This window comes from Salvia miltiorrhiza, chromosome 7 (genome assembly GCF_028751815.1).
Source record: "Salvia miltiorrhiza cultivar Shanhuang (shh) chromosome 7, IMPLAD_Smil_shh, whole genome shotgun sequence".
In the NCBI taxonomy this organism is placed as follows: Eukaryota; Viridiplantae; Streptophyta; class Magnoliopsida; order Lamiales; family Lamiaceae; genus Salvia; species Salvia miltiorrhiza.
The window spans coordinates 14593399-14609467 of record NC_080393.1 but is presented as its reverse complement, the minus strand read 5'-3'; the positions used below and the strand labels follow the sequence as shown (position 1 = coordinate 14609467).

Here is a 16069-nt window from a genome sequence, read left to right as displayed (position 1 = left end):
ATATGTGAGTATAAGTCTGATCTGGGTTTTAAAAAGCCCGAGGCGCATGAGGCGCAAACATGCCTCGGAGCCTAGGCGCAGGGCTTTAAGCGCAGGCGCGGGCTTTTCGTAGGCGAGGCGCAGTAAAGCCTAAAAAATTCTAATATATTTACCTAAGGTAAGTGACGAACTGACTTCTAGAATTTAGATAATGGGTAATTCACTAATTTGTATATAAATTAATATTTAATAGATTAGTTCATATAGTACTAGAATATCCTAATATTTTAGAATAAATGAGCTGTATACCTCCTGCACACCACACTAATTTGCCTCACTCTTAATTAATAATATTTTATTAGAATAGTGGAATATCCTAATATTTTAGAATAAATGATATACAGCTGTATACCTCCTGCACACCACACTAATTTGCCTCACACTTAATTAATAATATTTTATTAATTAAGCCCACACTCCATGCGCCTCGCTTAGGAAAAAAGTTAGCATGTGTTGTTATTTCCTAGGAACTGTGAGGAGGTATTATCTGTACTGTCTTGACATTTGAATACTTGCAGGTTAATAACCACTGGATATTAGCTAATTAACTTTTATATAAATAAGTTTTGTAATAAAGGCTCATTTTTTCTCATCTGCAGATTCACTTACAGTGCTCATATTAGCAAATCTCAGAAGCTTATATTACTCAAGAACAGTAAAGTTGAAGTTTCTTTACTTTTAACCATTTTTGTTGTGAAAGTGATTATATTATTCTTCACCTTTTTTTTATACGAGTTTTTTTATTGAGGAATTTTTTTTATAAATTTTTACTAATTTTTTCACATATTTTACAGGTGATTCTAAATGAGAAAGCTAACAAAATCGTTGAAGATTACTGGCGTCAGATCAAATGCAGAAAATTCTACTGGTATTTATTATATTTCTATCTTTGTGAATAATGTATGAAAATGAGTTCTTATCTTGATATTGGTTCTTCATTTTTGCTGTAGATCTTGAGTAGACAGTGAAGTTTTTATCTGCATAATAAACTTCAGTAGATCTTCACGTTTCTGTTTTTTGCTCTCCATTATTTTTTACATTTCTGTAAGAAAATCACATAAGTTTGAGTATTAGTAAGGAATGTCTTAGATAAAGTGAAAAATATACAACAAAGAAATTAAGTACACAGGAGGTAAGATACTTATCTTTTTTTGGCGGATTTTTGTACATGAAAATTGTGCTTAAACTGTTTGGAAGGACATTTAGTTAGTAAGTATCGAATTTCTGGTAATACAATTTATTGATGAATATATTGAGCTATAAATTACTACCTCTTTGGCCTTCTTATAAAGCCATTCCATAGGTAATTGTTCCTTCCTGTAGATCGAACTGGGGGCTCTGAAATTTTTAAATCAGCGTCTTCAAATCTGAAAAGGATTCGTGTTTTGGTGTTAGTTAATTTTGAAACTTTAGTGTAAGTCTAAAGTAAGGGTTAAGAAATCTCGGTATTTGTACCTTTTTGCTCATACTCTTCGGATCTGAAAGGATTCGGCGTTTCTGGTTCTTGGCTTCACCAATTGTGCATGTAGTGTCGGTAGGCGTGGCTGCACTTGCGAGAGACTTTCAGATGTTGTGAGTTTTAGGCTCTGTATTTGTACACACTGAATAAGCGAGATTTCTAAGTTTTCGAAGGGATTTGGATCAAAAAATTGGTAGTTGTGTAGCTGTAATTGAAGTTTGTGGATGGTATTGTGGAATAGTTTTCAGATTTGGATGTGGAGAAGGATGGGATATGCGGGGTATGGAATTAGGGTAAGAATTTAGAGAGAAGACTCTAGAATTCTAGAGTGAAGCGGCGCCTCCTAACCTTTAGAATGAAGGTGGACTTGAAACCCTAGAAATGAAGTTCTCTCTATTTATATTATTGTATCTTTATGGCATAATAAATTTAGTTGTTGTGGTAGTTGGCAGCCATATAAGATAATTATAATTTATAGTTTTTTGTGGTAATAAGAATGATAGGATATTAGATTGTAGTGGGTTCGAGAATAATAAGCCTGATGGGCTTCATATATGAAAAATCATGGCGTTAATTTATTTAATTCATGTCCAAAATTATTATTTTTAGTTTGGGTCATTTGTTTGGATTATCATCTTTTTTCTATTATATTGCTTCTATTTTTTGTTTGTTAAATAAGAAGGCCCGCATTAAGCGAGAGGCCTGCTCTTATATCATTGTTCCACTAAAAAATTTAATATCTCCTCCCCTGATATTATTTAGCTAGGTATTATTTATCTTAGTTTTATTTATCACCATTTATCTCAATTTATATATCAAACACTGTGTTCAAAATTATCATATTAATGTGAGTTGTTGATTCGTATGAAAATACGTGGATTATTGAATATTTTGCATTATTTGTTCAATTCCAATATACGTAACTATCTATTATGAACAACAACTTAATCAAAAATAGCAGAAGTATTATCATTTAAAAAATAATTAGAAACAACATAAGTATTGATACACATATATGAAACTATGTAATTTATATACAACAAAGTTAAACTGATAATTCAAATGTGACATTAAATTGAGTGTGTATATATATATATATATATATATATATATATATATATATATATATATACACGCATATCAAACTATTATACTATAATTTTTTATACAGTATACTTATATGTATATTGTCCAATCACTATGAAAAACAAGTTTTAGTTAATTAGGGTTTATTATATTATTTTGTGTTTGTGTGTGTCTGTGAAAATGAATAACAGACTTTTTAATTTTAATAAATTTATGTCGAAAATTCTTGATATATTCAACTATTCTATATTATATTTTTATGCCAGATTTGCTAAAATATGTATACTTCAGTGTTAAATTTAAAGCGATTAACTTATAAAATTCTTATTTTGTGTTGTCATTATTTGTAGATGTTGAAAGGTCTATCTCTTCAAATGTTGTGGAGAATGTAGATAGTGTTGTTGATTTTGAAGACAATGGTTCGAAATTTATCATTATTGATAAATTTAAAAAGCAAAAGAGATCTTTTTGTGTATCTTCATCTCCAAGTGATAATTCCATTATTGATCGTCGCAAGAAGAAGAAAGTTGAAAGTCAAGGTGATTAGTTATTGTTTAGTAGTATAAATTTATAATGATGTTATCTATATATACATGTCAATTAATATTTAATTTTATAAGTGTTGTGTTGTTTACAAATGAATATATATATATATATATATATATATATATATATATATATATATAAAGAACATATGTTTCCTATAATTTGTGAGTTTATATATATTTATCGATTAATTTTTTATATATGTTATGTTTCTATCATGTTTTATATATAGTTTACATTGTTTAGTAGTAATTCTTTAATGCCTCAAAAGTAATTTATATATATATATATATATATATATATGTGTGTGTGTGTGTGTGTGTGTGTGTGTGTGTTAAAATTTTAATTTATATTTATATTATGTTAGTTATTTTTGTGTAATACTATTGCAAGTCTTTGAAAGGATTCCAATTTTGCTTACTGTGAACATATTAAGCAAGTGTATTATATTTTTAGGTAATTCTTTATATTAAGGAGTACAACTTATGAAATTCAAATATGTTTACAATAAGTAAGTACATAGTTTTTTTAAAATATATGAATGATAGCATACATTGTATGAATAATTTAGTGAATGCTATTTGAGTAGAAGTTTTTTTACCGATTGGGTACTTATATTTTAGTTGCTTTTTGAAAATAAGTATGATAGTGCTTTGCATTTTCTTTTAACTTATTTTTGTACTTTCGAGTTATTTATATTGACAAATATATTTTGATTTTTTTTTTTTCAGAATATTGGGATATTGGAGATGTTGTTCATGAATGTGAACATTGTTTTGCATTTTTTTGGTATGAAGAAAGATTGGCGAAGACTGTTAATTCTACAAAACCCAAATATTCATTGTGTTGCATGCATGGAAAAATTGAACTTCCAAAAGCTATGTGTCCGCCAAAAGTATTATATGATCTTATTTTTGGAAATAATGCCAAAAGTAAGCATTATCTCCAAAATATTAGATCTTATAATAATATGTTTGGATTCACATCAATGGGTGGTAAAATTGATCACTCGATAAATCAAGGCAATACCCCTCCGATTTTTCGATTGCATGGGCAAAACTATCATCTCATTGGTAGTTTGATGCCTATGGAAGGTTGTCCTCCAAAGTTTGCGCAGTTGTATATCTATGACACAGATAATGAAGTTCACAATAGAATACTTTCAGTGAGGTAATTTATTTCATTTGTGGTTTTTTTTTTACAATATTTTATACATGTAATTACTTTATATTTATAGTATTTTAATATTGTTTCAGGGATGTTGGAAATTTTAATGAATTACATACTGAAATTGTGCGTGATTTGCAAGCAATGCTTGATGAACAAAATGTGTTGGCGAAGTCATTTAGGATGGCTAAGGATCGATTAAGGGATGCAATCCAGCCAGATGTGAAATTGAGATTGATTAGTGAAAGAGGGAAAGATGCTCGAACTTATAATTTGCCGTCTACGTCCGAAGTAGCTGCACTTATTGTTGGAGACATAGATGATTCAATGGGCAATAGAGATATTGTTATTGAGTTCAAGAGTGGAAAATTGAAACGAATTAATGAGCTTCATCCATCGTATCTTGCATTACAATATCCATTGTTGTTTCCATATGGAGAAGATGGGTATAAATGTGACATTCCATTTGCAAAGGGTGTTGAAGAAAGCAAATTTTCGCGGAAGAAAATAAGTGTGAAGGAATTTTTGGCCTATCGATTGCATGAAAGACGTGGAGAATTTTCTATATTGTTCTATTGTCGACGTTTGTTTCAGCAGTTTATTGTTGATAGTTACACTATGGTGGAAGCTGGTAGATTGAACTTTTTTCGTTATAATCAAAATAAATTGCGATGTGATATGTATAAAGGTTTAGCAGATGCTTTGATACGAGGTGAGAGGGATCCAGCTATGCAGGGAAAACGAGTGATTTTGCCGTCTTCTTTCATTGGTGGTGCACGATATATGATTCAAAATTACCAAGATGCTATGACTATTTGTAGTTGGGCTGGATATCCGGATTTGTTTATCACTTTTACTTGCAATCCAAAGTGGCCAGAGTTAGTTAGATATCTTGATGCTAAAGGTCTAAAGTCAGAGGATCGGCCCGATATAGTTTCCAGAGTTTTCAAAATAAAGTTAGACAATCTAATTCATAGTGTTCGCAATGATCGAGTATTCGGTGTGGTCCGAGCAGGTATTTATATAGATTATTTTCTTTATACATATATTTTCATGAATTCAATATATATTCTAAATTAAACTTTCTTTTCTTAGTTGTTTACACAATTGAATTCCAAAAACGAGGATTGCCACATGCGCATATTTTGCTATTTATGGCAAAAGAGGATAAACATCCTGATGCTGAAGATATAGATAAGATCATTTCAGCGGAAATTCCAGATCCAATAGATGATGCTCAATATTATGAAGCTGTTAAAGAATTCATGGTTCATGGTCCATGTGGTGCCCTCAGAATTTCATCGCCGTGTATGATGAATGGTCGTTGTACGAAGTATTTTCCAAAGAAATATGTTGATGCAACAACTGTTGATGATGACGGATATCCTGTATATAGAAGGCGGAATAATGGGCGCGTTATATTGAAGAATGGTATATCTTTGGACAATAGATATGTTGTGCCTCACAATCGTGGTTTGCTTTTGAAGTATGGTGCTCATATTAATGTAGAATGGTGTAATCAATCACGATCGATCAAGTATTTATTCAAGTATATTAATAAAGGCAATGATCGTGTTACTGCATCATTTTATAATTCAAGCGAAGAAGATGATGAAGGGAGGGGCATAGATGAGGTGAATCAGTATTATGATTGTAGATACATCTCACCATGTGAAGCTGCTTGGAGAGTATTTGGATTTGAAATCCAATACAAAAAACCTTCTGTGGAGAGATTGAGTTACCATTTACCTGGTGAGCATGCGGTTATATTTTCAGAGGCAGATCGGCTTGAAAATATTTTGAATAGGGAAACTATTCATGAAAGTATGTTCTTAGGTTGGTTTGAAGCAAACAAAATGTATGCAGAAGCTAAGGAGTTTACATATCCTGAATTTCCTACAAAATTTGTTTGGAAAATTACGGAAAATCATCGGAGATGGGAACCAAGGAAACAAGGAGTTTCTATAGGTAGATTGTATTATGTTCCACCAGGTTCGGGTGAATCATTTTACTTAAGATGTTTGTTGAATATTGTTCGAGGTGCGACTTCTTATGAGGATATTAGATGTGTAAATGGTGTACAATATTCAACATTTCGTGAGGCTTGCTATGCTTTGGGTTTGTTAGAAGATGATAAAGAATATATTGATGGGATTGTTGAAGCAAGTAATTGGGCTTCTGCTTCATCTTTGAGAAGGTTATTTGTGACGTTGCTTACTTCAAGTTCCATGAGTCGGCCTGAAAATGTGTGGAGCAGTACTTGGAATTTATTAGGCGATGATATCTTATATCAACAGAGATTGGTATTACGATATCCAGGTATGTTTTTATGATGCTTTGTTATTAGTTAAAGCACTCCTTTTGTGATAATAATGAGTAAATTTATATGAATATGTGAATGTATATACATTGAAAATATATGGTATGTTTTTATATTATATATTGAAAAATGACTTATAAAAGTGGAATAATTAAACTATTGATATATAATTTGATAGCATAAATAGAATTCCATATTTTAAAAATATTGAAACATAATTCAATCATTTAAAATTGATCTATAAGTGAACGCATTAATTAAAAATAGGGATATATATGGTGATTGTAAAAAATATATATTATAATATTTTATTATTTAGTAAGCTAAATAATATTTGTTGGTATCAAGTTTAGTATCATATGCAATTCATTTTTCATCAAGTATGTCTGCCTGTAATACTTCTATTTAAATATATGTATATATATTTGTTTGTATATATATATATATATATATATATATATATATATATATATATGGGCGCGCTCCAGTGAGATCCCCTATTTTTCGTGAAACACTGAGGATAATGAATAAGACATATAATATTAATGAACAAGACGTATATCTAACGAACAAAATGTATACACTGATGAGAAATAAAATTTAAATAATTGGTAATGAATAAGACATATATACTGATCAACAAGGCAGTATATACTGATGAACAATGCAGTATAAACTGTTGAATAACAAAATTTAAAATTTTTTGGTTCCTCTAGGATTCGAAACCTGTGAAAAAAATTCTCCCTCCAGATACAATATCAGCCATAGGATTGATAAAATAAACGCACCAGATCGTGCTCTAGATCTCATTAAAATTAGGGGGTCTCATTGGCGCGACCCCCTATATATATATATATATATATATATATATATATATATATATATATATATTATTGGCAAGTGTGTAAAAATGTAGCGTAATTAAAGATATTTTTTGTGCAAATGTAGTGTACCGTCTGTTTAGGATAGGTTTCAAAAGTGTACTTTGATGAAAAATATTAAAATAATATGAATTATAAGTATATCTATTAAATGTAATTCTATATTATTTTGCAACTAATTCCTTTTATTTTGGAAATATTTTTGTGTAGATTTGAAGCTTACAGATATTGAAATTCAAAATTTTACATTGGTTGAAATTGAGAAGTTATTGGGTGAGCTTGGTAAGAGTTTGCGTGATTTTGAAACAATGCCATTTCCATCTTCGGAATTCTTGGATATGAGCAATGATAGGTTGATCTATGATGAGTTAGCATATGATCGTGAACAATTGGCTAAAGATCATCTTGAATATCTTGAGAAATTTACTGATGAGCAGCATGGAGTTTACAATACAATTATGACTTCAGTGGAATCTGAGTTTGGTGGTATATTTTTTGTGTATGGGTATGGAGGAACTGGAAAAACTTTTATATGGAAGTCATTGTCTGCTGCTATTCGTTCAAAGGGGGAAATTGTTTTGAATGTTGCATCAAGTGGAATTGCTTCATTGCTATTGCCAGGTGGAAGAACAGCGCATTCACGTTTCAAGATTCCTATTAGTATTAATGAGGATTCTATGTGTAATATAAAACCAGGAAGTCCGTTGGCAGAGCTAATTTTGATGGCAAAGCTTATTATATGGGATGAAGCTCCTATGGTGCACAAGTATTGTTTTGAAGCATTAGACAGAAGTATTCGTGATATAATGCGAGTTCGTGATGAATCAAGGTTAGATGTGCCATTTGGTGGTAAAACTGTTGTACTTGGTGGTGATTTTCGGCAAATATTACCTGTTATCCCTAAAGGTAATAGGCATGATATAGTTAATGCAACGATCAATTCATCTTACCTTTGGAACAGTTGCAAAGTGTTGAGGTTGACAAAGAATATGCGTTTACGACAAGTGTCTGAGAATATGGCCACTGAATTGGAAGAATTTTCGAGTTGGATAGCTGATGTTGGAGATGGATTAATTGGGAGTTGTGGTGATGGTGTTTCTGTGATTAGATTACCTGACGATATTGTGCTTAAGAGTAATGATGATCCGTTAAGAACTATCGTATCTAGCACATATCCGTTGTTCCATAGTGATAACTCTGATTTGTCTTACTTGGATAATAGGGCAATACTTGCTCCTACTTTAGATGTAGTTCATTCCATTAATGAATACATGATTAATTTCAGGGGTGGAGATGGTAAAATGTACTTTAGCTCAAACAGTTCTTGCAGATCTGATTCAGGTAGCAGCTTGATCAACGATATTCACACTCCTGAGTTTTTGAATAGTTTGAAGTGTTCTGGTTTACCAAATCATGAATTGTTCTTGAAAGTTGGGACTCCAGTAATGTTGTTGAGAAATATTGATCATCATAATGGGTTGTGTAATGGCACTCGACTTGTGATTACAAGGTTGGGTTCTCATATGTTGGAGGGAAAATTACTAAGTGGTCACAATGTTGGCCAATTAGTTTTGATCCCTAGGCTCAATATGATACCTTCTGATATAAGATTGCCTTTCAAATTTCAAAGACGACAATTTCCATTGGTTGTTTCATATGCAATGACCATTAATAAAAGTCAAGGACAATCATTGGCACATGTGGGCTTGTATTTGAAGAAACCTGTGTTCAGCCATGGTCAACTTTATGTTGCTATCTCAAGGGTCACCAGTCGACAAGGTTTGAAAATATTGGTATGTGGTGATAGTGATGAAGAATGTAATAGTACTGATAATGTAGTTTATAAAGAAGTTTTTCGAAATTTGTAATTTATATTTGACTACTTTGTTTAATGGAAGAGACCACGACTAGATTATGTTGTTTGTTGTAGTTTTTAAGATAATTTTATCATAATTATGCACCTAAATAAAAAAGTTCAATGGTATTATATATTTTCAAATAATTTTTATTCCAACTTAAGTATAGGTTACATTAATCTGCATCTCCTTATTTCATTGTCAAATTAGTATATTTATTAGCTTCATTATCGAAAGTATAATGGGCTGTTATTAGTTACTACATCATTAAATGTACCAAAAATTCATTAATCTTATTAATTGTTAGTATATGAAATTAGTATATCCCTTTGTATTGCGCATATGGCATCTCTTTATGAGGTGCATATTTATGTATTATTACTGTAAACATAATTTAAAAATATTTAAAAACATTATGGTATTGAATGTTTTTACTTAGCCATATTGTGGAAAGTTATAGTAATGATGTTTTGTAAAAAAGTGACAAAAACCATGGAGAATAGTACGTCTAATTGCAAAATGGTAATACAAATACAAGATTAATTTATATTTTGCCATAATAAAAATAGATGATAAACACGTGTACTTGCAAATTTAATATATGTACAACATAAAGATTTGTTAATTGCAAATTAACAAATTTTTAATTACTTTATTTAGTATAATGTAGAATTATTGATGTTATAAGTCTGTGCGTGTTTTATTTTTTCTATATTTTAAATTTTGTTTTAAGAAAAAATTTATTATTTTATTTTTTTGACTTAGGGGAGTTGGAGAGGGAGAGCAATGAGATTTGAACCCGAGACCTCACAGTTCACAACCAGGAGGTCGCACCGCTTGGAGTCCCCTTGGGGACTTAAGAAAAAATGTTGTTGATCTTAAGGAAACATGTTATTTTATTCTATATTTTAATATTGAAATTGGACTTAATTTTTACTATTTTAATTCGTAAAAATTAATAATTTTAAGAAATATATGAAAATAACAAATTGTCTCTTATTTATTTTTTAAAGAGATATAGTCACTATCACTAATTTAATATTCTATGTATATCATTATATTTGTGTCGTGCTGTCGTCTTTTAATATGAATTGTATGATATGAAAGTCTTTTATTATTTTAATTCCTATTTTTTGTATTATGTAATATAAATTATTAATTTTCTTTAATTTCTTTCTATTATGTTTTGTATATATCACTTAATATATATTTTTACAATTCTATAGTACTACTACTATACTTCGCAAATACGTATGAATATTCGTACCGTGCGAAGCACGGGTATAACACTAGTTATTTCATAATTTATGCAGTACTCATAATCATATGCTTTTTTAATGCCATTAAGACCATCCATAAAATGTCGATGCTTCCTATTTCTACAATTTGGGCCATCAAGGGGTAAAATAATATCGTATCACCGTTCATTATTAGAATTCACTAAGAGATCACTACATCAATTATTATTTTCATAGTATTATAAAAGGATAATTGTATATAAATTACTAAACTTTCAACAAATTCTCATTTTGCAAATAAATTTTAAAAATTTTATTAAAGTTACTCAACTATTAATTTCTTCTCATTTTGCATATTTATCCGGCCAAACTTTGGGCATGAAATGACGTTGTTTTCATCCGGCTATACATTACAACGGCGGTTCTATTTTTTTTATATGGTTATATTTATGCTACGCAAGCATATTCATGTCAAGTAAGTATATTTATGCTATGTCACCACAATGAAAAATAGGCAAATATATAAAATGAGAAAAAAATTAATACTAGTTGAGTAATTTTAATAAAGATTTTAAAATTCGTATGCAAAATGATAATTTAGTAATTTATATGCAATTAACCCTATTGTAAACTAGGGGATTTTGTGTGTGACAGTTTGATGAGTCATGATTTGAATTCAAATACTCAACCCGTCCACAAAAAAAAAATCATACTTATTCATTTCTTTTGTCCATAAAAAAGAGTCATACTTACCATTGTTTTTCATGAAAAAGAGTTTCATCTCACCTTTTAAACTATCACATACCTTCTCTCATATATTTAACTATAAATTGTACTTTTATTCCATTTTTTAACTACTAATATACTTTTATTCTATTTTTTTGTACTAACATTACTACTACAATTAATTGTATTTTTATTTTGCTTACAATAATTTTAATAAATTTATTAAAACTCGTGTCCAATATAAAATGGAACTATTTTCATGGACGGAGGGAGTAGTATTAACTATTAGTAAAATTGCAAATATGTTAGGGCTCGTTTGGATTTCAGTAAATGATTATGTAGGATAATTTGTAACCATGATATTTAGCGTGGATAATGACAGATTATTAATACTGAGTTGGTGTTTGCTATCATGGCTAAATACAGAATATCCTAGTTTAAGTTAATCCTATGGGGGAGGTGGTATTATTAATCCTAAGAAATCTGGATTAATAATACTGGATCGTGGGATTAAACCCGATCATCCACATTATTACTAAATAATACCAAACACTAAACTGCTTTTTACTAAATTAGGTAATACAGTGTATTAACCAATATCAAACCCGAGAATCCAAACTACAAGCAAAGCAACTATAGTGATCAAAAGAGATCGATTTATTCTTTTTTAATTAAAGCTACTATTTGTGTGGTAATTAAGCTGCTTTTTCCTGAAGGTTTTGGATTTCTTGTACTATTATTTGGTTGATAATTATAGTATTTAACTGTGGACGCACCGTAAATCAAGGTGAAAAGAAGCACTAATCTTATCATTAAAAGTTAATAACCTGCTTGATTTATGCTAACAACCTGCACGAAGTTTTATCGTCATGATTTTTATTTTTATTTTTATTTTTTTATTTTTTTTTGGTTGTTACAAAACACCCTAAGGGTGAGGGGTTAGGCAGACCCCAACCTGTAGATAATCATCAACCAATATCACATACATAGCGTTGCCCAAAAGTGACAATGCCCAACAGAGACCAAAAAAATAAACAAGAACCAGACAAAACATGACTATACAGAGATGTGGTCCAAAAGAGACTACATCCCGAAGATAAAGGAGACAAAATCAAACGAAAGTAAAATAGAACAAAACTAGCTATCAACATGATATAAAAACCTGAAGTTAGGATAACCGAACTGATCCATCCTAAACAAAGCAAGAAAATAATGAGGAGCAGACTCTGAATAAAAAATAGTCAGTGCTTGGGCCTGTGTTGCCCATGCCTAGCCATAAAATCGGCAGGACGATTTCCCTCGCGACGGATATGAGTGAATCGAACTTGTCGGTGTCGAATAAGCTGTCGAATCCAGACAACTGAATGTCGGATACTAGCATGATCATGATGCCCAGCAGATATGAGCAAAACGAGCGTCGCAGCATCCAGCTCAACTCAGATATGAGAAGACAACGTAACAGCTAACTTAAGACCCTCAAGCAATGCAGCAAGCTCAGCTCAAAACTAGAGGAGGCCGCGTATAGAGTGCAGAAAGCAAGCAGAAGCGCGCCAGTATGATCACGTACCACTCCTCCACTCGCGCCATGATGCACTTGCGAGTCATAAGAGTCATCAGTGTTCAGCTTCACCCAAGGAAAATCAGGCGGGAGCGAACTATTAATCATTCTCAAGTAGTATATATTCCATTTATAATTATGATTTTTGCGACAAGTTGGCAAATAAATCATTTGAGGACTTAATTATTGCCAACTATTCCGGTACAAGGTAAGAAATTAAATGTCTTTCGAAATTATTTTCAGTTTATGAAAATTCAGTTACACGAGTCTCTAATGATTGTATGAAATGTAGGTTTTTTTTTTTTTAAGACCTTTTTTTAATGTGCCCTTTGCTTTACCTAACGATTTCGTAATATAATACTAATATATATATATCCGTGACTTCCCTTGGAAGTGAGAGTGTTATTACGCACATTACTCAACAAAAATAAATAACCAACTTGATATGTGGTGGTCTTTTTCTTCCACACTACTCAACAAATGGATGATTCCCCAAGAATTGTGGTGTTATTATTTAATTATTATGGAATTGGAGAATAATATTAATTAATTTTAAAGAGCTGGGCCCATCTCTCTTAGCTTCCCTTTAAAGTCCCCCTGTGAACAATATACATTCATATTATATAAAATTTATTTATATTTTATGATAACGAAGATATTGTCTTTATATATACAATATAATATGGAGTATAAATCCAATATAAACGGAAATTGTACTAGAAAAACATATAGGGTCGAACTTGAAATATTGTGCATCTATTATGTAAATGCATGCATGCATGTATCAATAATCATGATTATATATATATGCCATGAATTTCTTGTTTTAAATGAATTCTTATGGTATTGTGCATTCTGGGACACCATAAACTTTTCTTTTTTTTTTGATAAATTACATAAGTAAAAAAAATTTAAACATCGCACTACGGTATATTCAAACCCAGAACCTCAGGTTTTGTACATTAACCACCTATCGCTAGGTCAATATGCACACACTCTGTACGTTACACTACTTTGTCTTAGTTTTATGTTAATAATTTACAATGTTATTTCATCACCTAAAGCAAGATATATAGTTTTGAGTTACGATAGTAATATATCTGTGATAGAAATGAGGTTTATTGAACATATATAAACGAAAATTATCCCGGAGTGTACCAACAAATACGAGATCTCATAGTTCAATTAAAAAATTTAAAAAAAAATAAGAGAGAAGAAGAAGAAGAGGAAAATTAATATGAGTAAAAAGAGTCATGTACAGACCTAAATTAGTACATGCAATACTCTGTATGAAATCTCCACCTCTCAGAAAAAAAGAAAAAAGAAAAGAAAAAGGATAGCAAAAAATAAAGAAGAAATAAAAAAGTGAATTGGTTAATAGAAAATGGTTCTTCAATTATTATCATTAATTATGGTTGTCCAAATTTAGGGCAACAAATATATTAAAGGGTTAATTGTATATAAATTATTTAAATTCAATAAATTATCACTTTTCACGCCAACTTTAAAATATGTATTAAAATTAAAAGTTACTCAATTAATTTTTTCTCATTTTGCATATATATTCGTCCATTTTTTCTCATATCCAGGAGACCGGCTATTTCTATTGGTTTATTCCTAGCTATGCGGAATAAGATTTTAATTTACATTTCCTTAACATTTTTCTTCTTTTTTTATAAGAAAAAAAAACTTGAAACAATTATATAGTTATATGTTTTTTTATTGCTAATAGTATTAAATTATTTGAGAACCCACTATAAATTTACGTATTTTGTTTCGGGCTTTCGGAAAAAAAGAATATAGTAATAGTTGGGTTGAAACCAAAAAGCCTACAATTTTTTTTTTTTTTTTTTTTTTGAGGAAGGTGTGTATTTGTTTTTTGCTTTTCTTTTGATTCTATACCTTCTGAGAAGTGGCTTGTGAGTTTTGGGCTTCTTATCTTGTCGGACTATAATTAATAATTGTATATTTGGAAATATTAAACCAGTCGCTCCAAAAAGAAAAAAAAAAGAAAAAAAAAATAAACTAGTGGCTTTTATCTATAAGATATAAAAATAAAAGGAGATGCACCGCCAAAATAAATTGAGAAATTACAAATTATTAATAAACCGATTATACATAAACGGCCAACGAAAATAGAATGACAGAATTGGAGAAGTCTTCGACGGCTAGAATGGATCAATTATTCATAGTCTCAGACCCAAAATAGTTCCCCAATGTTTGAATCCAATAATATCTTCTATATTCCCTAAAAAAAATATCCTCTATATAATATTATATGCTCGACCATAAAATAGTAACTACACACATGTACAGAAGTCCTAAATTCCTAATTGTGTTAAAAACTTCCTTAAACTAATTTAAATTATTAATCATACTAACTCATTACAAATGTTAGATTTTTTTTTAAAGCCAAATAATAGAGTTTGATTGCTCACTTATCTAAATAATTTTATAGTATCTCACCATACTCCTATAGTCCTATAATAATATATAGAGAGAGAGAGAGTAATATCGTAAGTAAACAAATCTATTTTTTATGCCAATTGCTTAAGCGTGATTCTATTCATAACCCCCATTTTACTCCGTATAGCCCCTACTTAAAATAATAATAAATAAATAATTATAAATTTACTATTTTATCCTATAGTCCATAGCCCCAAATTAAATTCTTAATTCTTCGGACGAGATTAGCTTAAGTGTTCTTGAAGACCACCTTACCGGACATGGAAGATCTGAGCATATATAATAGGCAATGGCTTCTACATGAAGGGAGTCGCATACTAGCTCACTCGAAACGCCGTTTGGAGATCAACATTGAGATAACGATGATTAAGTTTGAGGATTGCTGTCGTTTTACTGTTTTTGTGGTTGGTGGTCATCGTGAAAGGTTAATTGGAGTTATTGGTTTATTTGGTTGATTGGTTCCAATTGTTGTGGCGCAAAAGACAAAAAAAAAGTGTGTTAAGCAAATTTAATTTGCTTTTTGCTGTCATGGTTTTGGAATTGAAGGTGACAATAGATTGTGGAGGCGCACCGATTGGCCAAGATTCAACATTGACACAAGAAATTTAAAGGAAAAAAAAGAAAGAAAAGAAATTGTGTTGGTTTGTTTTACAGCGTGAAGAATTGTTCGACTTGAATGCTTATGTTGAAGAATTATGACAGTATACATAAATGCACTCAGATTTGG

General features: G+C 30.3%; 1 protein-coding gene across 1 annotated transcript; it reads left to right on the top strand.

Moving 5' to 3' along the window:
- Window positions 1-606: 606 nt before the first annotated feature.
- On the top strand, window positions 607-9366 carry LOC130993863 (uncharacterized). Its single transcript, XM_057918899.1, has 6 exons — window positions 607-907; window positions 2935-3123; window positions 3862-4300; window positions 4387-5312; window positions 5393-6616; window positions 7709-9366. Exons 1-6 carry the CDS (start codon window positions 844-846, stop codon window positions 9364-9366), a joined length of 4500 nt encoding a protein of 1499 aa, XP_057774882.1. The 5' UTR covers window positions 607-843.
- Window positions 9367-16069: the final 6703 nt, after the last annotated feature.